At 38.8% G+C, this 27,788-nt stretch overlaps 2 protein-coding genes across 4 annotated transcripts in view; one reads left to right on the plus strand and one right to left on the minus strand.

The window, feature by feature from the left end:
- The window catches only part of LOC138176430 (ferric-chelate reductase 1-like), a 146,405-nt gene extending 124,143 nt beyond the window's left edge, over positions 1 to 22,262 (minus strand). For all 3 annotated transcript variants that reach the window (XM_069107223.1, XM_069107221.1, XM_069107219.1), the window contains exon 1: positions 22,144 to 22,262. The gene's annotated coding sequence lies outside the window, so the exon portion shown is untranslated. The remainder of the gene's footprint in view (positions 1 to 22,143) is intronic.
- Positions 22,263 to 22,356: 94 nt separating this feature from the next.
- Positions 22,357 to 27,788, plus strand: part of LOC138176429 (glycogen debranching enzyme) — a gene marked incomplete at its 3' end in the record, with an annotated part of 44,866 nt that continues 39,434 nt past the window's right edge. Inside the window, exons 1-2 of the mRNA XM_069107214.1 lie at positions 22,357 to 22,592; positions 22,680 to 22,814. Of these exons, the coding sequence (XP_068963315.1) occupies positions 22,733 to 22,814 (82 nt within the window). The remainder of the gene's footprint in view (positions 22,593 to 22,679; positions 22,815 to 27,788) is intronic.

Raw genomic sequence — 27,788 nt, forward strand, 5'->3', positions numbered from 1 at the left:
GGCAGACTTCTTTCAAAACAGTGTCAAGAAAGTTAAGTCTAGTATGAACTAAAGACAATGAAAAGAGCTTTAGAACCTTGAGACTTTAAGTGAATTTAGAAATCATGAAGTCAAAGAAAGGGAAATTTAGAGCTGGAAGGGACTTTGGAAGCTATCTAGGTCAGCCCCCTCCTTCAATCAATGAAAGGTTAAGTGACTTGATGTACAGCACAAAGGTAGCATGGCTGGGATTTGAACCATGATTCCCTGGCTCCAAAATTAGCATTCTTTCCATTGTATCACATGGGCTAAGGTCTTCATTTTACAAATGAGGAAACAGGTTCAAATAGATTAGGTTATTTGCACAAGGACCCAAAGATGTCAAACAGCTAAGCCAACATTTGAAAACCCAGGCTCTCTGATTTCAACCCAGGGTTCTTTTCACTATACCACACCAAGAAAGGATTGGATCCATCTTGCAAGTAGATGAGACCATAATAAACAACTGAAATATGTTATAATTATTTATCTCCTGTTTTGCTGCTGTTTTCTCTAAACAGGAAAATAATTTTTAGAATGAGAAGAATCCAGACAAAAGGGTTAACAGGGAATTAAAACTCAAGATAAGTGAGGAAATGTTAAGAGAGTAATTGTTCTCAATCAATTAATAAACCAGAATTTACATTATATTATGTGATGCTATATAATGTAATATTGCACAGTTATACTGTACCATAATATGTTATACCATAATATTATATTTATTTGGCACATATCTAGGGATATGAAAAAGTGAGATGTGTTCAGGCCAGGAGCTCATTTTTTACTAGGGATATACAACAAACTCATAAATAAATAAATACTAAGTATAATAAATAAAAAGTGAAAGAAGGGGGCACTAACAACTGGAGGAAGTAGGAGAGTCCTCCTAAAGGGATAGCACAAGCTGAGCCTCAAAGGGAGTTTGTGATGGGGTGTACATTCCATAGCCAATGGAATCCAATCAGCTGCCAAATCTCAGTCTTTCTGTCTCCACAATATCTCTTGCATATACTTCCATCTCTCTACCTCTACACTCACACAGCCACCAGCCTGATTCAGAAACACATCACCTCTTACTGGACGATTACAATAGCCTCCTAACTGGTTTCTCTGCCTCAAGTCTCCTCTTTCCAATCCAACCTCTATACAGTTGTCAATGATTTTCCTTAAGTGCAGGTCTGATCATGATACTCATTAATCTCCAACAGCAGCTAGGTGGCACAGTGGATGGAGTTCTGGGCCTAGAGTCATGATGATCTGAGTTCAGTTGTAACCTCAAATATTTATTAGCAGTGTGACCCTGGAAAAGTCACTTAACATGTGTTTGGTTTAATTTCTTTAGCTATAAAATGGGGATAAAAACACCTATGTTACAGGGTTGTTGTAAGGATAAAATGAAATTGTATTTGCAAAACTCTTAACACAGTGCCTGCACATAGTAGGTGATACATAAATGCATGGGCAATCATGACAAAGTAGATAGAGTGCTGGACCTGAAGTCAGTAAGACTCATCTTCCTGAGTTCAAATCTGACCTCAGACACTTACTAGCTGTGTGACCCTGGGTAAGTCACTTAACCTTGCTTGCCCCAATTTCCTCAACTTCAAAATTATCTGGAGAAGAAAATGGCAAGCCACTCCAATATCTTTGCAAGAAAATCCCAGATGGAATCATAAAGAGTGGGACATGACTGAAAAATGACTCAACAACAACAACATAAATGCATATTCCTTCCTTTTCCCCCTTCCCTTCCCTTTCTAACCCAGTGGCTCCCTATTACCTCTAAGATCAAATATGAACTCCTCTTTTTTATATTTAAAGCTCTTTAAACCTGGCCCCCTCCTATTTTTCCAGTCTTCTTATACATTACAGTAATCCATACACTTTATGATCCAGCTACCTAGTTCCTGTTCCTTACCCATGATGCTACTCTATCTTCCATCTCCATGCCTTTTAACTGATTGTTTACAATGTTGGTTGGGGATGTTCTCCCTCCTCACTTCCTCTTCATGACTAAAGACTGTTTTGTTATAATGTTTGTTTTGAAAATCCATTTGTTCCAACATGATTAGGAAACAATTTGAGCACAGTATAAATTCTGTGTTTGCTTATGTACAATTTCATCCATGAAAAACTCTATATGAACACAGAAAACTGCACCCAAGCTGAACCAAGCCATTTAGGAATTCATAAAACATACATATATCTACCAGCTACCTCAGTTCACTACATTTTTTATCCTAAAAGGTTGTGTTATGCTAATTTTTTTGTATTTTTAGAGATAGTAGGTGGGTAGATAGATAGATAGATAGATAGATAGACAGACAGACAGATAGATGATAGATAGATAGATAGATAGATAGATAGATAGATAGATAGATAGATAGATAGATAGATAGATAGATAGATGGATGGATGTATTTGTGTGGGGGAAGACAGGGAAGGAGAGAGAAAGAGAGATAGAGACAGAGATGGAGTGCACACATTCACTTAACATTCCAACATCCTAGTCCAAAAATATCAAGCAGTACATACAAAAAAGAAAGCTTTAAGTATAAAGAAGAAGCTTAAAATAACAAAACATTTTGAAAGGAGAGAGCATATGAAATCTCCCCAGGCATAAAGCAATCCACATTGCAGACCATCAGAGATGATGCCATGAAAATAAAAGAACTGTCTATGTCTGGAAATACGTACCCCCATTTTCCCAATCAGTTTTGTGGTCTTTATTGTGTGATTTTGCATGGCATGGTGATTTTTAGGAATGCGTGTGTTAGATAATAGCAAAACTAACGGCGAGCCTTCAAGACTCAGCTCAAGAGCCACTTTCTACATGAAGCCTTTCCTAGTCTTCTCAAGCTCTCTCCCTCCCAGGTTACCTTGTATGTGTTTGCACATATGCATATATTTATGTATGTATATATGTATAAACATGCCCATGGTATCTTCCCATGTATGCTCTTTGAGGGTAGGGACTGTTTCATTTTTGTCTTCAGGGCCACACAGTATCTGGCACATAGCACTCACTTGATAAATACTTGTCAGTTGATTTATTCCAGGCATGATGTTTGGCTTACAAAAATGTGGAGGCAAGAGATGGAATATCATACATGGGGTGCAGAAAGTAGGTCTAATTTGTCTAGAGCACAGAATGCATAAGGGAGAATAATATATAATTAGGTTGAAAAGATAAATTGAAGCCAGATTGTGAAGGGCTTTAAATATCAAACAGAAGAGTTTTTATTTTGTCCTAGAGGCGATGAAAAACCAATGAAACTTCCTGAAAAGGGAAAGGCATGATTAGACCTGCTCTTTGGAAATATTAATTTGTCAGTTTTGTAGAGGATGAATTGGAGATAGCAGTGACAGGGTTCTGTGAAACCAATTAAAAGGCTATTACTATAGCCCTGGTAAGAGATAATGAGGGACGTAAGTAGGGTGATTGTGGTATTAGAAAAGAGAAGAGAACAGACAGATATTGAGGAATGATACTCAAGAAAACTTGGCAATTAAATGGAAATAGAGGGAGAAAGAGAGTGAAGGGTCAAAGATGACTTCAAAGTTGAAAACCTGAGAAATGGCAAGGAGATCAAAGAAAGAGGAAAAGGTACTGTATGTACAAAAAAAAAATTATAAAAGTTCTTTTTGTAGCAGGAAACTATGGGGATATCCGTCAATTGAGGAATGGCTGAAAAAATCAAAGTATATAGATGAATGAAAGACTATAGTACTATAAGAAATGAAGAAACAGTTTCACAATACCCTGGAAGATTTGCATGAACTGATTCAGAGTGAAGTAAGTACAACCAGGAGAATAATTATACTATAATATGAACATTGTAAAAATAAACAATTTTGAAAGACCAGAACTCTGATCAATGAACTGATCAACCATAATTCCAGAGGATTGATGATAAAGAATGCCACCTATCTCCTAATAAAAAGATGATTGATTAAAATGCAGAATGATTTGTTTTATATAAATACATTTATTTTTACAAGGGCTTAATTTTTTCTTTGTGTATGGGAGGTGGGGGGATGTGGGAAGTGAAAAACAAAACAAATGCTTGACAACTGAAAAAAAAAAAAGTTAATTTAAAAAAACCTGGGCAATGGTGGTTGTTGACTGAAATGGGAAAATTAGGGAGAAAAGCTGTTTTAAGGGGAAAAGATAACAGGTTCAGTAAGTTCAAATCACCTGGCCAACACCAACTACACCTTAAGAATTAAAAGAACTTGCAAATGTGATCAATGAATTCTTGATGTCTGTGGTCTTTGAAGAATCATGGAGAGGATTTTCACAAAACTGCATGCAGATCTATGTTGCAGTTTTAAAAGGTGCATACTTTATTTTTTTTTTATAAGCAATTGGGGTTAAGTAACTTGCTCAAGGTTACACAGCCAGTTATTTCTTGGTGTGGTGCTAAGTATCCAAGGCCAGATTCGATCCCCAGGTCATCCCAACACTGGGGCCAGTGCTCTTACTCGCTGAGCCACCTGGCCGCCCTAAAAGGTGCATACTTTATAAGCCATTGAGCCTGGTATTGATTCCTGCTATAATATTACAAGTTAAAATTAAAGGAGAGGCTTGAAAGAATTTTTAAAGGGAAAAGGTGGATACTGAACAACCAGACTTTTCCTCTCTGTCAAGAACTCAAGCATAGGCCTGCCTACCCACCTGGGAAAGATCTTAGTTTAAAAAGGCCAAGGTTTCCATGGCCATCTCCAGTCATTCCGAGCTATATATCTTGCCACTGGACCCCGATTACTCAGGAGGAGAGAGTAAGACTGGTGACTTTACACAGCCCTGCCCCACTGAAATCTAATTCACAAGCAAGTCATGATGTCACCTTTCGGATGTCAGGGTCCTCTTCTAGAACAGAAGGACAAACAACAACAGTGAGTTCTTAAAAGAGTCTTGGAGTAGTACTTGTGTCTTCTCCAATGAAGTCACTCAGTTTATTTGTCCCATTCATCAGCAACTCCTATTTAATTACTTCACACTGTTTCATTGAGTCATCGCTATCAATGACCTAACTTTAGAAAAGTATTTGATCAGTGATTTGAACACAAGCATGTTCAGATAAAATCCTAATCCAACACACACATCCCAGATAGCGATCCCCATTTAGTCCTACTCCAACTCCTCCAAGCAACAAGAACAAATAAAAATCTGCAAAAAATTCGCAAAAAACAACCACAATAAAATTAGTTCTTGGTTCACTCAGAGCTGAAAAAATAAATTTTCATTCATGAACTAGATAACTATTCATCCTGTTGTGATGAATGCAAGAACCTGTTGAGTGCTTAAGGCTTGTCTCCTCTATTATAATGTAAGCTCCTAGAGGCTTTATGTTTGCTTTTTCTTTATATTCCAGCAATTAATACAGTGCCTGGCCTACAGCAAGTACTTAACAAATGTTTGTTGATTGATTGACATACACATTTGCTACAAGTAAGAAACCCATGGGACTTGGTTTTGCTTCCCTTGCCTCTATCTTGGTTTTCAACTCCCTCCAACTCCACATGGGTTTTCTCCCTCACTTGAGATCAGATCCAGACATTCTCTGGCCTTTCAGTCTTGGAACAGAGTTGGTTAGATTTCTTTACAGGGAACTCTCTTGGCTATCAGAGTCCCTCCAAATGTAAACAGCATGAGCAGGAAGAACAAACTGGCAACTTGATCACCATACCCCATTTCCCACTCTCATCATTCTCCTTACTTTCCCCCCCAATATCAGACTTCTTCCTTTTTAAATCCTCCACCTTTGTGTCACCACTTCCCTAAACGAGAGCATAGAGATCACCAGTGGCTAACACATAACTACTACATTAAGAGTGAGTCATGCCAAACCTAATCTCTTTTTTTTTTTTGACAGGGCTTATAAAATGGTAGATCAAAGAAATGTGATAAACATGGTGTTAGAGACTTCAGCAAAGTATTTTTTTAAAACCTTAATTGTATCCTTGTGAACAAGATATTAATTTTATACCAACTGTTAGGGAGGTTCAGAAATGGCTTACCAACAAGACCCAAAGAGTGAAGATTAACAGAAAGACCTAATATCAAGTTATTAAGATATCTTTAGTGAGGTGCCACAGGATTGTGTTCAATCCAGTTCTAGTCAATGTGTTTATAAATGACTTGAATGAAGACAGAGATGAAATGCTTGTATTAAATGGCAGAGTCATGATCCAAAAAAGTATTTTAACAGTCTAGAATTATGAGTTAAGTTAAAAGGATGAAGTTTAATAGAGGTTAATATTCTTCATTTGAGTTTTTAAAAATCAAGTGTATAAGTACAGGAGGAGAGGAGAGGAGAGGAGAGGAGAAAAGAGGAGAGGGGAGGAGAGGGGAGGGGAGGGGAGGATAGGAGAGGTGAGGGGAGAGAAAAAAGCAATTTATGGGGGGGGGGGGGGGGGGGGGGAGGAAGAACTAGAGTTTGTAATGTACTGAAAGTTCAGTGTGAGTCAGAAATATGATGTTCTGACAGCCAGAAACATAAACATAATTTCTGGCTGCACCCAGAGAAATTTAGTATCTGGAATAAGGAAGGGGACAGAACTGCTACAGACTTGTCCATGTGAGGCCACATCTGGGATATGGTATTTAGTTCTGGGAGGCACATTTTAGAAGAGATAAGATGGCTCAAGCTTGGAAGAGGGGAGCCAGAATGTTAAAAGAAACTGAATCCATGAAATTGGATCCAAGTACACAGGGTGTCCTAAAAGTCTTAGTGTCATTTTAAGCTATTAAATACTATGTTAAAATAATGTGGGACAAAGAGGGACATGAACGATATCTTTAAGAATTTGAAGGGCTGTCATGGGGCTTGAATTTGTTCTGCTCTGATCCTGAGAGCACAACTAGAAGCAATGGGTTGAAATTACTGGGAGCTAGAAACCAGCTCAACATAAGAGGGGGGAAAATCTAACTATATGAGTTGTTTAAAACCATATTGAGCTACACTGGAAGGTAGTGAGTTTCATGTCTTCAGGCAGAGATTGGTTGACCTTTTGTAAGGGTTGTCATAGTTGGGATTCATACTTTGGGTTGGGGTTGGGCTTGAACTCTGAGGCCCTTTCTAACCCTTCAAATCTGATTCTATGGTTCAGTGTTACTGTTCACAGCCCTGTGTTAGTCATGTAAGCAATATCTGAAAAAAGAGTATCTCTTAGAGCCTGCCTGGCGAGCTACTCACCACATAACTTAAATAATTTCCTCAGCAAGCACTTATGTTAGATGTCATAGTCAGACAGCTGTGCCTTTCAATTCTAGAATTCCATGCTTCTAAGAGGGCTATTCAAAAAATAGTACCTTGTGATGACAAGGCACATTTTAACTTTCATAGCACTTTCACATATATTGATTCATTTTATCTTTAGTGAAACTCTATATTGTACTAGTCTAAAAATAAGAAACTGAAGCATAGAACAGGTAAACTATAACTGATGTTTGTATAGTGTTTTACACATGTAATCTTAAACCTCTGAAAAACTTGTGAGGTGAGTACTACATTATCCCCATTTTGCAGATAATGAAACTAAGTCTCAGAAATTCTAAAAATGAGAGAAAGTGTGGTATAATAGAAAGAACACAAGATCAGTGAACCTGGGTCAAATGCCAGTTAGTTCTACTACTTATGAATTTGTCACATCATCTCTGGGGACTCACTTCCCAAACTGTAAAACAAAGGAGTTAGGCAAGATCATCTCTATGGTCCCTTTGAGTTCTAAATATATGTATATGAATGTATATGTGTGTATATTATATATAATACATACATACACATATATGCCTATATATTACCACTGGTCATTCTCTTAACGTGTCAGATATGGGATTTGAACCCATATCTCTCCTGATTCTAAGTTCAGAACTCTTTCCACCTTGCCTAGCTTGCCAAAATTCACACTAGTCTAGTGGCATAATGGAATTGGAATTCAAATTTTCTGATTCCCAGGCCAATATTAGATCATATTAGTTCCATTGGATGAATTGAAATCTATTGACAATCATAGAATTATTTCCTTCTTATGCAAATACAAATTGGTAGTCAAATATTCCTTGTATGTATACAATGATATAGGCTTTTACTCTTAGCTTCCAAACTAAAACTTAGAAAGGTTTAGCTTGCCACCCACAGGGGAGGCTGATTGGATTCAACTTGAAAAGTTAGCAGTATAAAGTGAGAAGAAAACCAAGTATGTCATCAGAATTTCACTCCCCCTTTACTTTCAACAGCTATCCATTGCCTAGATGATAAATACCCCAATCTTTACTTACACAACCTTTAATTCTCTTTATTTCCTCCCTGAACTCTAAACTCCAACTAACCTGGAGGACTCAACAATCACCAAATGCATCTTGCTCTTTTCCACCTAAGTGCTCATGTCTAGGAGCATGAAAACTCCTAGAAGGCACAGACTAATTTTCTAAAAAAAAAATCCTTGTATTCCAAGCTCCTCACAATGCCTATTACATAGTAAGCACTAAATAACTGTTTAACTGAATTGTTATTAAGTCCCTTTTGTCAATCTGTAATATCCTCCATTCTCTCTCCTCTGTTAATTTCTATCAAAGTCCTACTCATCCCTCCAAAATATCTGTATCTAACATCTGATATGGGTCTGATATTCAAGATACTAAGACAATGAATATAAGTATTTAAGACCACAAGCTATTCCCCAGTAGGTATATGGTCAAAGGATCTGAATAGTCCTCAAAAGAAGAATTGCAAACTATTAATGACCACCTAAAAGAATACCCTAAATCACTAAGAATAAAAGAAATGAAAAAAACAAAGCAATATTAAGGTTCTACCTCATATCCACTTAACTGGCAAGGATGACCAAGAAAATGGAATTACTAAGTGCTGGATAGTGTTAAAGAGAGCAAGACAATTATGCATTGTTGTTATAACTTCTAATTGGTATAACAATTCTGGAAAGCAATTAGTAATTATGTGAAGAAAGTGACTAAAATGTCCATATACTCTGACCCAGAGATTATACCGATTGGTGTATAAAAGACTCTTGAAAAAATATATATGCCCAACATACATTTTATGCTTTATCTATACTAATAACATTTTCTCTATCACTTTCTTAAATCTAAACAATCAACAAAAATGATAAATCAAGCCCTGCTTTATTGCATTTGTTGCTTTCCGAGATATAAATTACTCACAAATTTACCAATCCACTCTCTATTGAGTAGATTTAAACTGGCTCCAGTATAACCCTGCACAATACTCCAAGAAGGCTAACAGCAAAAAGGGCCCCATATACATCAAAAAAATCTATAGCAACAATTTTTGTAGTAATAAAGAATTGAAAGCAAAGTGGATGCCAAATAATTGGGTAGATGGCTAAACAAATACATAAGTTTAATTAAATATTACTGTTCTGGGGCAGCTAGGTGGCACAGTGAATAGAGCACTGGCTCTAGATTCAGGAAGACCTGAATTCAAATCCGACCTCAGATACTTGACCCACTTACTAGCTGTGTGACCTTGTGCAAGTCACTTAACCCCAACTGCCTTGTCTCCTCCAAAAAAAATTACTGTGCTGTTAGAAATAATGAACATGATAAATACAGAAAAGCATGGAAAGACTCTTATGAATTGATGCAAAGTGAAAGAGAACCAGGAAAACAATATACATAATGATCATAATGTAGATAGAAAGAACAAACAAAAAACATACTGCAAAATGATGTAATACTACAAGTCATAAAAGATGTTTTTGGTATGTTGGCTAGTTTAACAGAATTTTTTTTCTTTCTTCTGTTTAAAAATATAGGGAGTGGATCTCTGGAGGGATAGAATGAGGTATAGCTTATATAAAACAAAAGATGCTAGTAAAAATTATTTCTAAAAAATCCAACCTATCATTCAATGCTCATCTCAAATGCTTGGCCTACATCAGTTGGCATGAGTCTGTTTTGGTATGTATCTTATCTCCCCTTTTACATTCAGAAGGAAAGCCTGTCACTGTTCCTCACTGGAGCCTTAGTTTCTAGATCTCAAAATGAGGGGGTTGAACTAAATGATTTCTATAATCTCTTCCAACTCTACAATCCTATGATTCTATGCCTATTTCTGTAATGTTGTTAATAACCAAACCAGAATTGGGCCTTAGCTTTTTCTGATTCTCAGTCTAGAATTAGACCATCCTGGTTCAACTAAATTAGTTGAAACTTGCTGACATATTACTATTACTACATAATATTATATATGTGTATGTATATATATGCATTCACAATCTATGATTCTATTATACATGTAAGGAAAGGATCTCTCCTCTCAGAGAGTAGACAGTGACAGAGAGAAAACATTTATTAAATATTTAATCCATACCAGGCAATGAACAAAGTGCTGGGGATATGAATATAATCAAGCAAGACAATCTGCCCTCAAGGATCTTACCCTCTAATGGAGAAAGGCAACATATAAAGGAGAGCTAAAAATTAGGGGGCAGGTTATATGAGAGGGTAAGGTTTGAAATTGATCACCTGAAGTGAGACAGAATTCCAGAAGGGATAAAGTGAAAGGTCACCTAGTGGATGCCAAGATGATTCCTAAGGCAAAGTCCAAGGTTCATGAGGTAGCGCAGTAGGGATAATGGTGGGAAGTCAGGAGGTGATTTAGATTTAGTCAGGAGGTATCAGGATTGTGATTATATGATTGGTTAATTCATGATGTCTCATAGAGTCATTAGCTTCCATTTGCCCAATTGTAACTTTTAAGATGCTGTTTTCTTCAATTAGCTTTTGTATTTTCTTTTCCATATGGCTGATTGTACTATTTAAGGAGTTCTTTTCTTCAGTGGATTTTTGTATCTCCTTTTCCATTTGGACAATTCTACTTTTTAAGCAGTTTTCCAAGCTGCTCTTTTTTTTTTTTAATAATTCTCTTGCATCCCTCTCTTTTCCCCATTTTTCCTCTACCTCTCTTATATGATTTTTAAGCTCCTTTTTGAGCTCCTCCATGAGTTCTTTCTGAAGACTTGAGATCACTTTCTCTTTTTCTTTGGGATTTGCCCATCAGTGTTTTGACATTGTCACCTTCTTTTGAGTGTGTGTCTTGGTCACCATAATAAATTTCTATGGTTAAATTCTTTTTTGTTGTTGTTGTTTTTTGCTTATCTTTTTTTTTTGGCCTTTTTCATTTCTTTTAAATTTGAGCTCTGCTCCTTTGGAATCTTAGGGATTCTTGTGCTAGTAATGGCAGGCCCTGGCTGTTTTCCTAGTGCTGTGCCAATGTTGCCCTGAGATCCACAGGGGACCCTCATGTCTGATGCTGCACTGAGGGGTTAAGGTGGGGGTTGGTTGGTGCTGCTGGAGGCCTTGAGGTCTGGCAGCTTACCTGGTACTGAGCTGGGGTCCTAATAATGGTGTCTGGATTATGCTGAGGCCCAGTAGGGTATTTCTGCATTTGCCTGTGGCTACAGTGAAGCACATGGTAGTCTGGCTGCCTGTTTACCTGGGGCTATATTGAAATACTCAGTGGTTCCTGGAGCTGGAGTCTGTGGGTTTCCCTGGAATATGAGGGGTCCTGATATTTGTGTTTACATGCTTCACCATGCTAGGGCTCAGGATCTCTACTGGTTTGCTAAGGTGGGGCTCACTGCTGCCTTGCTGAGATGCTCCCCTTTCACCCAAATGAGACAGATCTTTCTTGCTGATTCTCTTAAGTTTCTTGGGCTAAAAGATTGTTTCACTCCATCTTTTTGTTGGTTCTGTTCTAGGATTTGTTTGGGAGCTCAATTTTATGGTTGTTTGGAGAAGAGTATGGGAGAGTTACAGTGATTTACTGCTTACTCTGCTATCTTGGCTCCGGAAATCCTTGTGATTATATGATTGGAAAATAATTTAATTCATGCACTCTATGTATAACCTGGGTTTCTAACCAAGCCTGGGGCATTTTGCATGTTGATTCAGCGCTCCTTTAGGCTTGTCTAAATTACTTTTGCAAATCAACATACCTTTCTGGCTGGGTAATATTACCCAGACAGATGCAGAGGTAGAAGAGAGCCTCACCTACAAGAATCAATGTTGTATCTTTATCAATCCTTTTTATTATTGAGTATATTTGTTAATAATCCTCTTTGTTGAATTTTTTCCTATTTATTTATTTTTAGTTTTCAAATTTCATTTCCACAAGATTTTGAGTTACAAATTTTTCTCCCCATCTTTCCCCTACCCACCACTCCAAAATAGCAAGCCTACTGAATACCCCTTCCCTCAATCTGTTCTCTCTTATATCCTCCCCCAAACTCCTAGTAGGGCAAGATGGATTCCTATACCCCAGTGCCTGTATATCTTATTTCCCAGTTGTATGTAAAAAAACAAAGCAAAATACTTTTTTTTAAAAAACATTTGTTTTTAAAACTTTGATTTCCAGATTCTTTTCCTTCTTCCTTCCTCACACCCTCCCCCCACTGGGGAGATTAGCAATTCAATATAGGTTGTACATGTGTACTTACACAAAATGTTTCCATAGTAGTTATATTGTACAAGGTTAATTATAATTCTCTCCATCCTATCCCACCCCCCACTTATTCTATTTTCTCCTTTGACCCTGTCCCTTTTCAAAAGTGTTTGCTTCTAACTACCCTCTCTCCCAATCTGCCCTCCCTTCTATCATCCCCCCTCTTATCTCCTTTGCCCCTATTTTCCTGTATGGTAAGATACCCAACTGACTGTGTATGTTATTCCATCCTTAAGCCAAACTCAATGAGAATCAGGTTGTCCCATTCCCTTTCACCTTCCTGCTTTTCCCCTCCATTGTAACAATGTTCTCTTGCCTCTTTTATATGAGATAATTTAGTCTAATCTATCTCTCCCATTCTCCTCCCAATATAGTCTCCTCTCACCTCTTAATTTTATTTTTTAGATACCCGTGTTTCCCCGATAATAAGATACTGTCTTATAATTTTTTTTTGGAAAGAAAAACACCAGAGGACTTATTTTCAGGGGAGGGCTTATGTTGTCCTGCCTCAGCTCTCCTCCACGGCACTGCTCTCAATGGCGCCAGCAAGCAAATCACTGGGGAAGAACAGGATGACGCGCTCACTGCTGCAGCTCTGATTGGATGCAGCTCGGAGCGCGGCTTGCGTTTCACCCGGGGATGGGGACAGTGCATACAGAGGGTACCGTAATGTAGCGTGTAGCACAGGAGATCACCTTCACTACAGTAGCAATCTCAATAGGGCTTATTTTCAGGGGAGGGCTTATTTTAGAGGAATCTTACACAGTAAGGGGAGGGCTTATTTTCGGGATAGGTCTTATTATCGGGGGAACACGGTATCATCCCTTCATATTCAACTCATCCTGTGCCTTCTATGTATACATGTACATACATATGCACACACACATATATTTATACACACATACACACTTCTATACATATATATGTATGTGTATATATATATATATATATATATATATATATATATTCCCTTCAACTATCCTCATACTAAGAAAAGTCTTATGAGTTACAATTATCATTTTTCTATATAGGAATATAAATAGTTCAACTTTAATAATTTCCTTATGATTTATTTTTCCTATTTACCTTCTCATGCTTCTCTTGCTTCTTGTATTTGAAAGTCACATTTTCTGTTCATCTCTGGTTTTTTCATCAAGAATGCTTGAAAATCCTCTATTTCATTGAATGACCATATTTTCCCCTGTAGCATTATACTCAGTTTTGCTGGGTAGGTGATTCTTGGTTTTAGTCCTAGCTCCTTTGACCTCTGGAATATCATATTCCAAGCCCTTCAATCCCTAAATGTAGAAGCTGCTAGGTATTTTGTTATCTTGACTGTGTTTCCACAGTACTCAAATTGTTTCTTCCTAACTGCTTGCAGTATTTTCTCCTTGACCTGGGAACTCTGGAATTTGGCTATAATATTTCTAGGAGTTTTCTTTTGGGGATCTTTTTCAAGAGGCAATCAATGAATTCTTTCCATTTCTATTTTGCCCTCTGGTTATAGAATATCAGGGCAATTTTGTTTGATAATTTCTTGAAAGATGGTATCTAGGCTCTTTTTTTGATCATGGCTTTCAGGAAGTCCAATAATTTTTTAATTATCTCTCCTGGATCTATTTTTAGGGTCAGTGGTTTTTCCAATGAGATATTTCACATTTTCTTCTATTTTTTTCATTTGTTTAGCTTCCATTTGCTCCAATCTAATTTTGAAGGAATTATTCTCTTTAGTGAGTTTTTAAAATTCCTTTTTCCTTCTGGCAAATTTGGCTTTTTAAGGCATTCTTCTCCTCATTGGCTTTTTGGGCCTCTTTTGCCATTTGAGTTAGTCTGTTTTTTAAATTATTATTTTCTTCAGTATTTTTTTCAGTCTCCTTTAGCATGCTGACTCTCTTTTCATGATTTTCTTGCATCATTCTCATTTCTCTTCCCAATTTTTCCTCCACTTCTCTTACTTAATTTTCAAAATCCTTCTTGAGCTCCTCCATGGCCTGTAACCAATTCATGTTTTTCTTGGATGCTTTTGCTGCAGGAGTTCTGACTTCCTTGTCTTCCTCCTCTTCCATGCTTTGATCCTTTTTGTCCCCCAAAAAGGATTCTGTGGTCTTACTGTGCTTCTTCTGCTTGCTCATTTTGCCAGTCAATTACTTGACTTTTGAGTGCTTTTGCCACAGTAGAACTGTGCTACCAGAATAGAGAGAGCTTTGTCCCAAATGGCTGGGGTTTTCACAGTTGCCAGAGCTATTAGGAGGTCACTCTCTATAGACACCACAAGCTCTGGCACACTGGCCACACACCCCAGGACCACCACCCAAGACTGCGATCCAGATCCAAGCAGGTTAAAGCAAGAGTGATTACCCTCTGAATGGTTGCTTGGTCCCCCTATGATCTGCAGGCCAGGAGTTCTGGAGGCAGCTATGAGGCAGGAGCTACAGTCACCTCTTGCCCTGAGGGCAGAGGCTGGACTCTGCTCTTCCGTCCCCCTTTTCCAACAGAGTTCCCCACTGACCTTTTACTTTGTCTTTGGCGATTATGGGTTGAGAAGTCTGGAAACTGCCACAGCTACTGGTGATTCACTCTCCTGAAATCTGCTCTGGCTGGTCTGTGCTGCTGGTCAGGGCCCCCCTGGGGCCAGAACCACAGGGCTCATGCGGAACTGCACTTGGCTCCCAGAGCACTGTGAAGACCCTTCCTGTGGGCCTGCCAGACTGCCTTCAGCGGGAGATTTGTTTCTCTCTGTCACTTTGTGGGTTCTGTAGCTCTAAAATTTGTTTACAATCATTTTTTTACATGTATTGGAGGTGGTTGGAGCCAGAGCCTTGCAGATGGCCTGTTTTTACTCTGCCATCTTGGCTCCACCCCCTCTCTCTGTTGAAATTTTAAAACCCATAAGTATCTCATTGCATTCTAATTTTGAATCTAAACTACCAGACTAACTTAAGTTAAGCCTGATCCAGAACACCAATTTAACTGTAAGAGTTTTAAAGAAAAATAAAAACCTCAGTCAGTTAAGAGGTGGTCATTCTTGATCACCAATCATTCAGTTTAATGTAAGCCCTAGGTAACCAGTCATATCCTCCTCATTCCTTCTTCCACAGCTTATTAGGGGGAAGGGAATAACCCCACAAAGACATACTTAATACTAAAGATTAAATATAGCTATGTTCACTGTCATCTAAAACAGAATAATTCAACCTGATCACCAGTTCACTAAAAAAATTAAAAATAATTTACAATAATTTTTCAGTTCATGTGCAAAAAATAACAGACACACTTCCATTTACAGATGGATCACAGAAAAAAAACTGAATTAAAGAAAAGCTAAACACTTAAGTCAACATCATAGAGCTGCTGATAACAAACAGCTTGTAGGGTATTGGCAGTTTAAGTGAAAGAGATATCTTTTTGGAAGGGGAGCACTCTGGAGATCCATCTAGGATCTGGAATTAGAATGTCTGATAAGAGATATCCAGAGGAAAAGAACAGGTCTTAGACTCAAGGTTTCAAGACAAAAAGGAAAGAGTTAGTTATAAAGGAATCATGAGATCATAGATTTCAATCTGTATTGCAGATCTCATTACATTATCTTTGCCCCAAAATCTACCCTCTTCTTAACCTCCCTATTACTGTCTAAGGCAAGGGTGGGGAACCTGTGGCCCTCTAGGTCCTCATGTGCAGCCCTTTAACTAAATCCAAACTTCACAGAACAAATCTCCTTAATAAAAGGATTTGTTCTATAAAACTTGGATTCAGTCAAAAAGCTGTCCCCAAGAACCTAGAAGGCCACATGTGGTCTTGAGGCTGCAGGTTCCCTACCCCTGGGACTCCACCATCTTTCCATTCAATCCAGATTCAAAACCTTGGTGTCATCCAAGATTAACCTTCCCTTATTCCACTTACCCAATCAAATGCCAAATATTATCTTTTCTATCTCTATAACATCTCTTGTATTTATCCTATTATGCTATTTGCACAATTACTAGCTGCAGACTAAAATCAATAGATACCTTACTCATTATGCTGTGCTATCATTCTATCCCAGAAAAAAATGAAGGGTTGGGGTAAGCTCTTAATCACTGTGTTATACTGTATCTTGATTAATGCGAGCAAGACCCAAGTAATAATTTTAGAATGGACCCTTTATTAAAACACCATATTGGCTGATCAGGCCACAAGATGAGCTGAACTGGCACCACTCCATGTCTCTGGTACAGCCCTGATCTGGGGCAGAACCTCAGCTTATAAAGGAGGCCTTACATAAGTAGTGATTGGTCAGTACACACCTTGAAACTCCCTGGCATGACCCAGAAACCCACCCACTTCTATGCAGGTGAGCTGTCTGAGGGAAAGGGCAAAGACACAGTGGGGGAGGGCGGAGCTGACCTGGCAGTCTACTCACTTCCTTGGGGGAGAGGGGGTTGTAGGGAAAACCAGGCACAACAACTGTTGTACATTCTGGATCTTAGAACCAGTTCTTGTGGAAGCTATGAGATAATGGGATGGGAGAGAAAGAGAAGTTTTTCCTGCATAATTGTAGCATTCTTGGGTTGTTTGATTATAACTGACTAAAGGAACCAATGCTAGGCAGCTGGAGGGGCAGAATGAAAAATGTCAATTGAAATAAGGGGAGAAGATAGTTGTGTGAGAGATAAGTTCCCATGGTTGACTATCTCCAGAAGGGTGGCATGAGATCCATTTTCCACTCCTACCCCTCCAATTTAAATACACAATCATGTCATGTGTCAAGTCACAGCCCACCCCTGACAGGTGTACCTACCTCCACTGTAGACTCATATATTTGTAGCTTACATTCTAAGGCATCACCTTACATTTTAAGAGGCTTACAGTTGTTACTGAGATTACAAATTTTGTGCATGGTTTGTGGAAGCAGTCCTAGCACTTCATGTGAAAACACCTCATCTGATTAAGGCTAGGGTTTTTTGCTATGCTGTGTTTTTTGTAGCAAAAGGAAATTGGCAGTCCCTAGGGTAGAGAAGTTTAAGAAATCTGTAAAGCACCTTTCCTAAAAGTTCCTTTACCTTTAGAAAAGTACTCCTTCCTTGAAAGTCAAATTACTTGACTTTTTCTTACAGCCTCAAATTCCCCAAATTAAGGGACTACTCTAGGTTGACAATTACTCTTTTAAAATGGAAATGGACCTCTGATCTTGGGAAACTAGACTATTCAGAACTTCCAATGAACTGGTAGAATAGCCTTAGATCTGTACTCCCTACTATTGACAAAGCCCTTTCACCTACTTTTATCCATTCAATTCTTGCAAAAGTCACACAAGCAGTCCTTTACTGGGGCTGTGACCTTCCTCCTCACACTGCAGGTTGAATGTACTTTTTACTCCAACATCTTATCTCCTGGACTGTTTTCCTCCTAATGTCTAGCTGAGATCATTGATCCTGGGGGTACCGAATCACTGTTTTTATGGGTCAAGGGTAATAGAGGAATGTGATTTTTTGAACACGGAATAATGAAAGAAAGTTTCAGGGGGAAGGAAATTTGAGTTGCATGCTTTGGGAAGCCAAACGGTAACATTTTGAGTCACAATTTCTTCACTGGGAGTTACCTACACCAAAGAAATCACAGGCCTGGTTAAAATCAAACCAAACCTAATACCTTTTTTTTTATATCACATACATGTGAGTTTTTAAAAATAAACTTCATAGGTATAGGAACAGGAAAAAAAAACTATAGCGGATACACAGTAAAGAAAGCAAAAATATACCAAACATCAATCAATCTGTACCCTACTTGAAAATGCTATCCATAGGATCAGTTGGTAGAAAGGAAAGAGCCATGGTTCTGGAATCAGGATTTGATCTCATCTTTGATTCTTACTGTTCAAGTAACCTCAGTGAAAATATTTTTCCCTCCCTAAGCCTCAAAGTTTCCTCATCAATAAAATGACAGGGGATGGTCTGGATGAACTCTTAATGTCCCTTCCAATTCCCTATTGATCTACATTGAGTATAACACATTAGAAATTAGGGCTCATACTCTTCCTATGTTGAGAGCCAACACAGTGAAGGGGATACTGAACTGAAATGGAAAAATCATACTTGTACTCCCTGCTTCACAGAGTTGTGCAGAAAGTTTTTTGTAAAATTTTGCACAGTATACCAATGTGAATTCCAAGGGAGGAAAATGTCAGGACAACCTAAGAAAAAAATTTACAATTCAAGGTGGATAAAAATGGAATAGGCTGCTTTGAAGAAAAGTTCGATTCAGTATCCTTAAGGTCTTTAAGTAGAGGTTGGATGACCATTGTTGGAGGGTTGTAAACAAGATTAATGTTTTGTACAGAGCAACAGCCCTCAAAGTGTGGTCCAAGTACCCTACAGGATCCTCAAGCTCCTTTATGGGTCGAGATCAAAACTATTCTCATCATAATATAAGATGTTATTTGCCTAATAAAACTCTATTTCCTTTTCCAACTGCATAGCTATGTGAGGTGGGATTTTCTTCATATACTTTAACTAAACCAACATAGCTCGATAGATTGAATGCAGAAGCAGCTATGAGAATTCAGCTATCTTTCATAAAGTCAGATATTAAAGAGATCTGCAAAAATTGGTAAAACAATTTCCCTGTTCTCACTAATGGGAGAGACATTATTCAGACTATGTACAAACAAGTTATATATAGGATAAATTGGAAATAATACACAGAAGGAAGGCATTAACATTAAGGGAGACCTTGAAAGGCATCTTGTAAAACAGGGAGGATCCTTGTATTACCTATCTCAAATGGTTGTGAATAAAGCATTTATACAATAATTTGTACAGTATAATGGTGTGATAACATTATAAGCATTAGGACTAAAGAGTTCCTCTTGAACATATAGTTCAAGTCTGTTTACATCAGACATGAGTTGCAAACTTCTAAGAAAAGTTTTGTGTAGCTTTTGTTTTTTTAAATCAAACTATTTTCCCTAGGAAGTACACTGATGGAACAGTAAGTAATTTTAGGACCTTCTCTCTCAGCTGTCACAAATTTGTTACTGGTTTTCCCATGTTAACATTTATGTCCTGAAAGATAAGCCCAACACCTAGGTGAATTGCATGCCCTGTGTTCCAACTTCAATTGAAAAGGAGGGGAAAACTGGTATTAGTTTCAGCAAACACAGACCTTTTATTATGGACTGTCTACTGAGAATCTTAACTGAGGTTGGTGGGCAGATTTCAAGTGAGCTGGAAAATTTTTAAAACGTATATTTTGATAACTATATTTGAATATAATTTAATTCCTCTGTAATCCTATGCATTGTATTTTATGTGTTTGAAAATATTATTCTGAGAAGGGGTCCATAGATTTAACTACCACAGAGGTCGCTGACACAAAAAAGGTTGAGCATATCTGACACTAGAAGCAGAATTACACAATAGTAAGAAGAACCACATATGGTGTTTATATAGTGCTTTAAGGTCTGCAAAGCATTTTACATATGTTATCTCACTTGAGCCTCCCAACAACCCTCTGGGAGGTACCTATACTACAGACGTTATCCCCATTTTACAGATGAGGGAACAGGCTCAGAGAGGTTAATTATTTGCCCAGTGATCACATAACTAGTAATCAATCAATTAACAAGTATTTATTAAGCACTTACTATACAAGGTAAAGACAGCCAGGAAGTAGATAAGAGTACCCACCCTGAAGTCAGGAGGACCTGAATTCAAATCCAATTCAGATACTTACTAGTTTTTGTGACCCTGGGCAAGTGTAATGGGAATGTACATTTTTAAGATCTTCCCTGCCTCTAGGCTAAAGTGCACCTGGAGCCTGGGGTGGGAGGCTTGTTTTTCAGTAGATACTTTTTGATTGGCCAGTGGGTCCAGAAGGTTGTTACATTCTCTGAGCCAGGAGAAGGCTATATAAACCCTGATGTGAGGCTTTGTTTTGGGGCTCACTTTGAGAAGTGTTCTGTGATTTGATCAGATAAGACTCTTGGGAAGCCGTTGTTGAGAGCCCCCTGGCTTTGAAAAACCCAGATGTTGATTTGGTATGGATGTAATAGTTGGACAGTTTGGAAACCTGTCTACTTGATCTGTTTCTCTGTCTTGATAATTCTGTCTGTATACTCTGAAGTTCGGGGTACTGACCTTTTTCCCCTGAACTAGGTAAACGATATATATTTGACTGATTAAAGTAAGCTTGTTAACCCATTTTGAGTTGCTTTCCTTTAACAAAGCAGATCTAAGAACCTGTGTTGGCAGCCACCCTGGGGACTGGGGTGCTTGCTGATACAGCAAGTCAATGAACCATGTTTGTCTCTGCTTCCTCAACTGTAAAATAAGCTACAGAAGGAAGTAACAAACCTCCAGTATCTTTGCCAAGAAAACCCAAGATGGAGTCATGAAGAGTAGGACATGACTGAAAGAATCTTCAACCACATCAACCATGCCAGTAGCCACTGGATCCACTGGGCATACTGTACCTGTATCCTTTGCATCTTGGGACGGAGTCTTTGCCTTCAGATAGCTTATATCATCAAAGGTAACACTTATATAGGACCTACTATGTGCTATGAATACCTGATCCTCACCGAAGTCCTGAGAAGTAGGTGCTATTGTTAACCCTATCCTACAGAAGAAGAAACACAGGTAAGTAACACTAGGGCCACACAGCTGGTTAAGTGTTTCTCGTGGGGAATCTGAACTCAGATCTTCCCGACTCCAGTCTCGCCCCTTCACCACCTACTGCCCCCTAGCTAGTGACATCAGGGGGTCATAGAGGGTTTTGAGTCTGTCTCCCTAAAACCACGTGCCACAACGAGTGTCAGGGTGCCGATATTTTTAACCCCAAGGCTCTCATTTTACTAGCCTAGACAAAACAAAAACTGGGCAGAAGTAGCCCTCAGGCAGGCAGCTCTCAGCAAGCTTTTTTTATCCACATCCTCAGCCTCTGGGGGCGGGTCTAAAGAAAAGAGAGGGGTGGAGAGGTGGAAACGAAGGCGGTAGCTACTGCCCCGCTGGGCTTAATGAACCCACCACCTCAGGACCTTAACTTCCCAAATACCAGAGGTCACAAGGCATAGAAAACTATCTCCTCCCCTACGAAGTTCCCGGGTGTTTTATTTTGTTTCGAGGGGAGAGGGTGATGGGTTCTCCGTCCTCCCCCTTCTCCCAGCCTAGTATGGTCCGGCCTGACTTGGACTGGGCCAGTGCTTCAGATAGACAGAGACCAAGAGGATGGGGGAGGGAGGAGAGAAAGAGAGAAAGAAAAAAAAAGTTCCCCAGTCTCGCGAGACTCTGCAGCCCTGGCAAGTGGTCCCAGTCCCTCCGGGATTTAGACCTTAAGACTAGAGGTAGTTCGGGAAGAAGGGGGTGGCCGCAGTCGCAGCTCCCGCCCCCTGCCCTCTGTCTCTCCTTGCGACAGCGGCTGCTCGCCCCGTGGGTGTGGGGGCCAGCGCGCCGGTCGTGGCCCCTGGAGCGAGCGGGCTTGGGCTGGGGGGCGGGGACGGAGAGGAGCTGCCGCTGCCCCGGCCGCGCCCCGGGCGGGCCTGTCCAGCTCTGCTGGTGTCCTTCCCGGCTTCCCTCCGTGTCCTCTGCGCCCCTCCCCCCTCTCGCCTCCCTTCGTTTCCGCCCCCCACCCCGGCCGCCTCAGCCCCGCCTACCCCTGCTTCCATCCCGCGGTGTACCGGCGGCTGCACGTACCCCTGGCTCCCCGTAAGTGCTGACCTCTCGGGGATATAATGCCTTTCTATCTATATCTCTCTCTGTACATTCTCTATCTATGGAAAGCATTCCGAGGGCTGCAGCTGTTTCCCCGGCCCCCACGCCCCTCCCACCCCCTCGGCGACCTCCTGCCCGAATTTGGAGTCGGAGGGGCACTCTCCCACCTGGCATCTCTGGGCAGACTGATAGAGAGCCGCGGGCGCAGGTGTCACTCAGAGGCGACCAGATTATTTGTCTCCTCTGAAGCAGATTGCATTTCCATGCAAATTCTGAAGTCTGCATTAATAAAAATCCTTAGGCTCTGCCCTTTATAATTTTTACCGGGATCTTCTGGTCCTCTTTGCAGGAATTGTTCTCTGTGTGCGTATGCTAGGGTTTTTGAGAACATGTAAGTGCAACCATCATCTCTGCAGAAATTAAGGTATTGGGAGTATTTTCTTTTGTTCCCCGTTTTAATTTTGTATTTGTTTTGTAGGGACAATTTATTCATTTTTGAAGTAATCCTCTTAGAATCATTTGGAAGCCAAAATGGGTCACTTTAAGCAAGTTCGCATTTTACTTTTAAACGACATGGAAAAACTAGAAAAGACTCTCTTCAGGCTTGAACAAGGTGGGTAGGAAGCTATTTGCTTAACTTTTTGTTATCTTAATTCTGTAGTTATCAATGAAAAAGAATAGACTTCCAAATATTTATTCTGAGTTTGTCAGAGAAAGGGAAAACTACATTACTGCATGGCTTTCTTTGTAATAAATGATTGCTACCGAGTGTTCTAAAACTGTTTTTGCTTTAAAGAAAGATCTAGAAGGGAATTATAATAATCATAAAAACATTTCGTCTGTCTCTGCATGCCCACTTCCATTAAAGTCTGTTAAGGGTTACTTACATAGTGGTAACAATTCTGTTGCTGATCTGAAAAAAAATGACACATGAGAATTAAATGATTCAGCTCCTAGTTCACATTTGGTACAGTAAATGTTTATAGTTGGGGTTTTTAAAATTTTTTTCAATTTCCCACATTTATCCATAAAATTGATAATAGTAAAAGAACAAATCAAACTCATAAAATTCTTCAAAGCCTCTGAAAACTAGTTAAGAATCGTTAAATATAGTTACTCTTAGTTAAATGAAATTCTTTCTCAAATAATATTGAATGTAATACTTGAATTGTGATTTTTAAAAATCAAATTATATTTCTCTAAATAACTAGATTTACTCTTTTCTTATCTGGACTTAAGATCATTTAAAAATATTTTCAAGATAATGGGTTCTTTCTAAAGTTTTACAATCCTTTGATACTCTTTGCCAGTTTAACTTCTAAAATTTAAATTTAGATTAAACAGTAAATCCATATCTCTTCATTATTGCACAGACTAGCTATCAGTTAGGGGTATATCTTGAAATTCTTTGAAAGTATGATGAAAGAAGTTCAGCTATTTAATCAGTATTATTGAATGTATGAACATTGGCCATTTTAAAGTTGACTTTTCTTCATTCCTTTGCTTAAAGCCATTGAGTGGCTCGTAATTGTCTAGTCCAACTGCCTTAGCCTGTCAGAATTTAAGAACCCCCTGCAATTTGGTACCACCCTACTTCCCAACCTTATCTCCTACCACTCCCTTCTGTAGACCCTATTCTATAGCCAAACTGTTCTATTCGGTGTTTCTTATACCTGTCCTCTGCTATGCTCTGGGCCCTTCTGTAAACCCTTGTCTTCCCTTGCTCCTCTCCACACCCTTTGAAACCCTGGTCTAAGATCCAGCTCAAATGCTGCCTCCCTCATGAAGTCTTCCTATATTTCATCTAATCATAAATGGTCTTTTCTTCCTCAGACCACTCACTGCTTTGTACCTCTCTTGCATTTATATATCAGTTTATATTTTAGTTATTTGCATGTGTTCTGTGTTGTATCCCTACCTTTAGACTATAAGATCCTTGAGGTCAAGGATCATGTCTTAATAAAGCTTTTTATCTCTCTCAGTACCTAGCTCAGTGCCCTGTACATAGAAGGCACTTACTAAATAGCTTGTCTTGAATTCAGTATTTGACACTCTTGAAACCCTATCTGCTCCTGTAAACCCTCTTCCTTCAGCTTTCGCAGTGGCTGCATTTTTCTAGTTCTACTGCTTGGACTTCTCTGTTCCAAATTTGTGTTCCAATCCTATAATGCCAAGAGTATTTCCCCACTTGGACATTCTACCATTACTTTAAACTTAGCCTGTTCAAAACCTTTTTATTGCTCCTGTTCTCCTAATCTCAGACTTGGTATGCTTTCTAGCTGCTGCCCCTCAGTACTCTTTCTTTAGTCTCCCGGACTAGAAACCTCAGAGTTTTCTTTTACTTATCACCTTTGTGAGTTAGCACTAAATCCTGCTGATAGTTCCTTCAAAATGTCTATTCTCATTCACCACATTCTTGTGTATTACTGCAGAAACCTTTTTGGCAGTCTTTCTCCCTCTCTGGTCTGTCTTGTATATAGATACTGCCAGAATGATGTCTCTAAAATACAGCTTTTTGTTTGTTACCTGCATGAGGAACTGCAGTGATTCTTTACTGCTCATCACGTGAAGTTCAGTCTCTTCTGCCTGGGTCTTGAGGCTGTCAGTAATTTGGTGTAGCTATCCAGTATGATAATCCCACTACTCTTGAACACATACCCTGTACGCCACTCATATTAATTTGCTACTGTCCCCTATATTTCTGTATTCATCTTCATTTTGCTCATGCTGTATTTTCCTATGTTTCTATGTACTTTTTATTTCTCCATATATCCAAATCCTATCTATCCTTAAGACCTCAAATTCTACTATTTCTTGTAAACATTTCTTTAATACTCCAGTTTCACAAGTTTTACCTTTTTTTTTTTTTCTTTTTAGAGGGAGGGTCACACTGTTAGTAAATGTTAAGTGTCTTAGGTCAGATTTAAACTCAGGTCCTCCTGACTCCAGGATGGGTGCTCTATTCAGTGCGCCATCTAGCTGCCCCAAGGTTTTACCTTTCTGTGTGTGTGTGTGTGTGTGTGTGTGTATGCATATATATATATGTTTATATATATGTATGTATGTATGTATGCATACACATATATTGCACTTATAATTACTGCAGTTTGGCATTATAATTGTTTTCCAGTTACTTTTCTTGTGTGTAACTCTTCCCTCCTGCATTTTTAGCCTTTTTATATCCCCACAGTAACAGTGCTTGTCACAGTAATAGTCATTTATTAAAACTTGCTCAATGATACCAGATACAAAGTTAAAATGGTTTTTGATGTATAAGTGACTGCAGAAATGCAGTACTGGTCACAATAGTAGATATTTAGTAAATACTTGCTTTTAACTTGGTCTCTCTTTGAAGAGTGGGTTTTTAGGGAGAGGGAGCTGACTAGCCACAAACACATTTAGGGATTTCATGCACAGTGTAAAACTGAAATAACCATGGGGAGCTACTATAAAGCAAGTTATACCATATGTCCTGGAAACCACCCTAGACTGGATCTGACTTCTACTCTATCCCGATTTGGCTAGTCTGCTCCATACCTCTTACTTTAATTTACATACAGTTTAGTTTACCTCTGGTATTCATCTCACTTTCAATAAATTCAATCGTAGAATTTCAGAGTTCAAAGGGAGGCCATTCAAATCCAATCTATACCCAAGGAATGACAATTGCAGAATTTGAGAATACCTGATAAGTGGCTATAAAGCCTGTTTGAAGACCTCTAAGTAGGAAGAACCTGCCGTCTCTCTCAAATTAGCCCCTTCCACATTTAGACAGCTTGAATTATTGGGAAGATTTTCCTGATCGATAACTAAATTGTAATTTCCCTCTCTTGCTTCTGATTCTGCCTGTTGAGGACAGTCAAGTCTAATCTCTCCTTTATAGTACAACCCTTCAGATCTTAAAGATAGCTATCATGCCCCATACATCTCTTCCCTTCCTCCCTCCCTACTTGTCTTCTCCACACTAAACATGCATAGTATCTTCAGATTGTCATGTCATTTGGACTCAAGCCCATTTACCATCCAGGAAGCCTTCCTCTGGCAATCTAGATTATCACTGTCATTCTTAAACTATAGTGCCCACAAATGAATGGACACAATATTACAGATGACTTCTGATAAGAACAGAGCATAATGGAACTATGCTTCCCCACCTCCCATGGTTCCCCATGCATCCCATTCTTGGAAGCTAAACCCCTACTAATTTAGCCAAAGATTAGGCTTTTTTGACTGTCACATCACGATGCTGATTCCTGTTGAGTTTGCAATCTACCAAAACTACAAAATGGTCTTCACTTACTACCCAGCCATCCTAGACCTCTTGCATCTCGTGCTTTTTTTTTTTTACCCAACTATAAGACTTCAGAAAAAAGGTCTCTCATGAAGCATAACTGATGAAGTTATTATTATTTAGACTTTTCTTTAAAATTTCCAGAGTCGGAGACCCTCCCAAAGAAACCCATTCTATTTCTGGATGATTATGATTGTTAGGAACTTCATCCTTATATCAAGCCTACATTTGTTTCTTTTCACCTTAAAGCTGTGACTTCCACTTTTGCATCTTAGGACAGACTAAGTAGAGTAAATCCTATCTTTCTTCTGTTGTCTTTCAGACCTTTAATATTTGATGCCCCAACTAAGCATTATCTTAGCCAAATATCCCCACTTCCTTCAACTAATCCTTATGTGGTATGTTTGTAGGGTTCTTTATGATCCTTTCACCCCTCCTGTGGCTTCTTGCCAGCTTATCAGTATTATTCCTAAATGAACCCAGTACTCCTGGTGTGGTATGACTAGGGATATTACAATGGCACTATCACCTCTATAGTCCTAGAAGCTATACTTTTCTTAGTACAACCTAGGCTTATATTAATTTTTTAGCTGCCCTTTTTCTCTAGCTTTGCTATAAACTATATAAAAGATGTTTTCCTCAAGCTCCTTAAAAGATCATCTAAAATGTCAGTCCTATAGAAATTCCCTTGGTTTGATTGATTGATGGTAGTGATTTTCCTCCCCCATCAAATGTCTCTTCAAAAAAAATAGCACAAAAATGTACATTTTTATAAAATATAAATGTATATTTTCATTTCTGTATGTGATTGCTTCGGATGAATTATTTCCTGATGGCTATTATGCATTTTCTCTTTTTATACCCTTTGGAAATGTTGATAACTGCCTGTTACATGCATCAAATGAGAATATACACAGAGCACCTTGCTAACCTTAAAGCACCATATTAATGTGAGCTATAATTAGTAACTCCTATCAGACCTGGCAGTGTAATTCATTTGAAAAGGCACTTGCCTTTATGTCACAAGGGTCTGGGTTCAGGTAATGCCTACCTCAACCCCATATTAACTGTATGACTTCCAACATTCCTTTGAGACTATTTTACTTTGTGGTAGGATACTCCATGTAGTGTTACATGAATAATAGATTTAATATAATTATGGTGTAGTAGAAAATGCTGGACCCATTGGAGTTAGGAAAAATCCGGATTTAAATTCCTCTCCCAGCATTTCTTATCTGTGTGACCATAGACAGCTCACTTAGACTTTCTGTTTTCCTTTTTCCTCAGTTACCAGTT

This window comes from Petaurus breviceps, unplaced genomic scaffold (assembly GCF_028583685.1).
Source record: "Petaurus breviceps papuanus isolate PSGF00001 unplaced genomic scaffold, PetGlider_PUasm1.0 89201, whole genome shotgun sequence".
Lineage (NCBI taxonomy): Eukaryota > Metazoa > Chordata > Mammalia > Diprotodontia > Petauridae > Petaurus > Petaurus breviceps.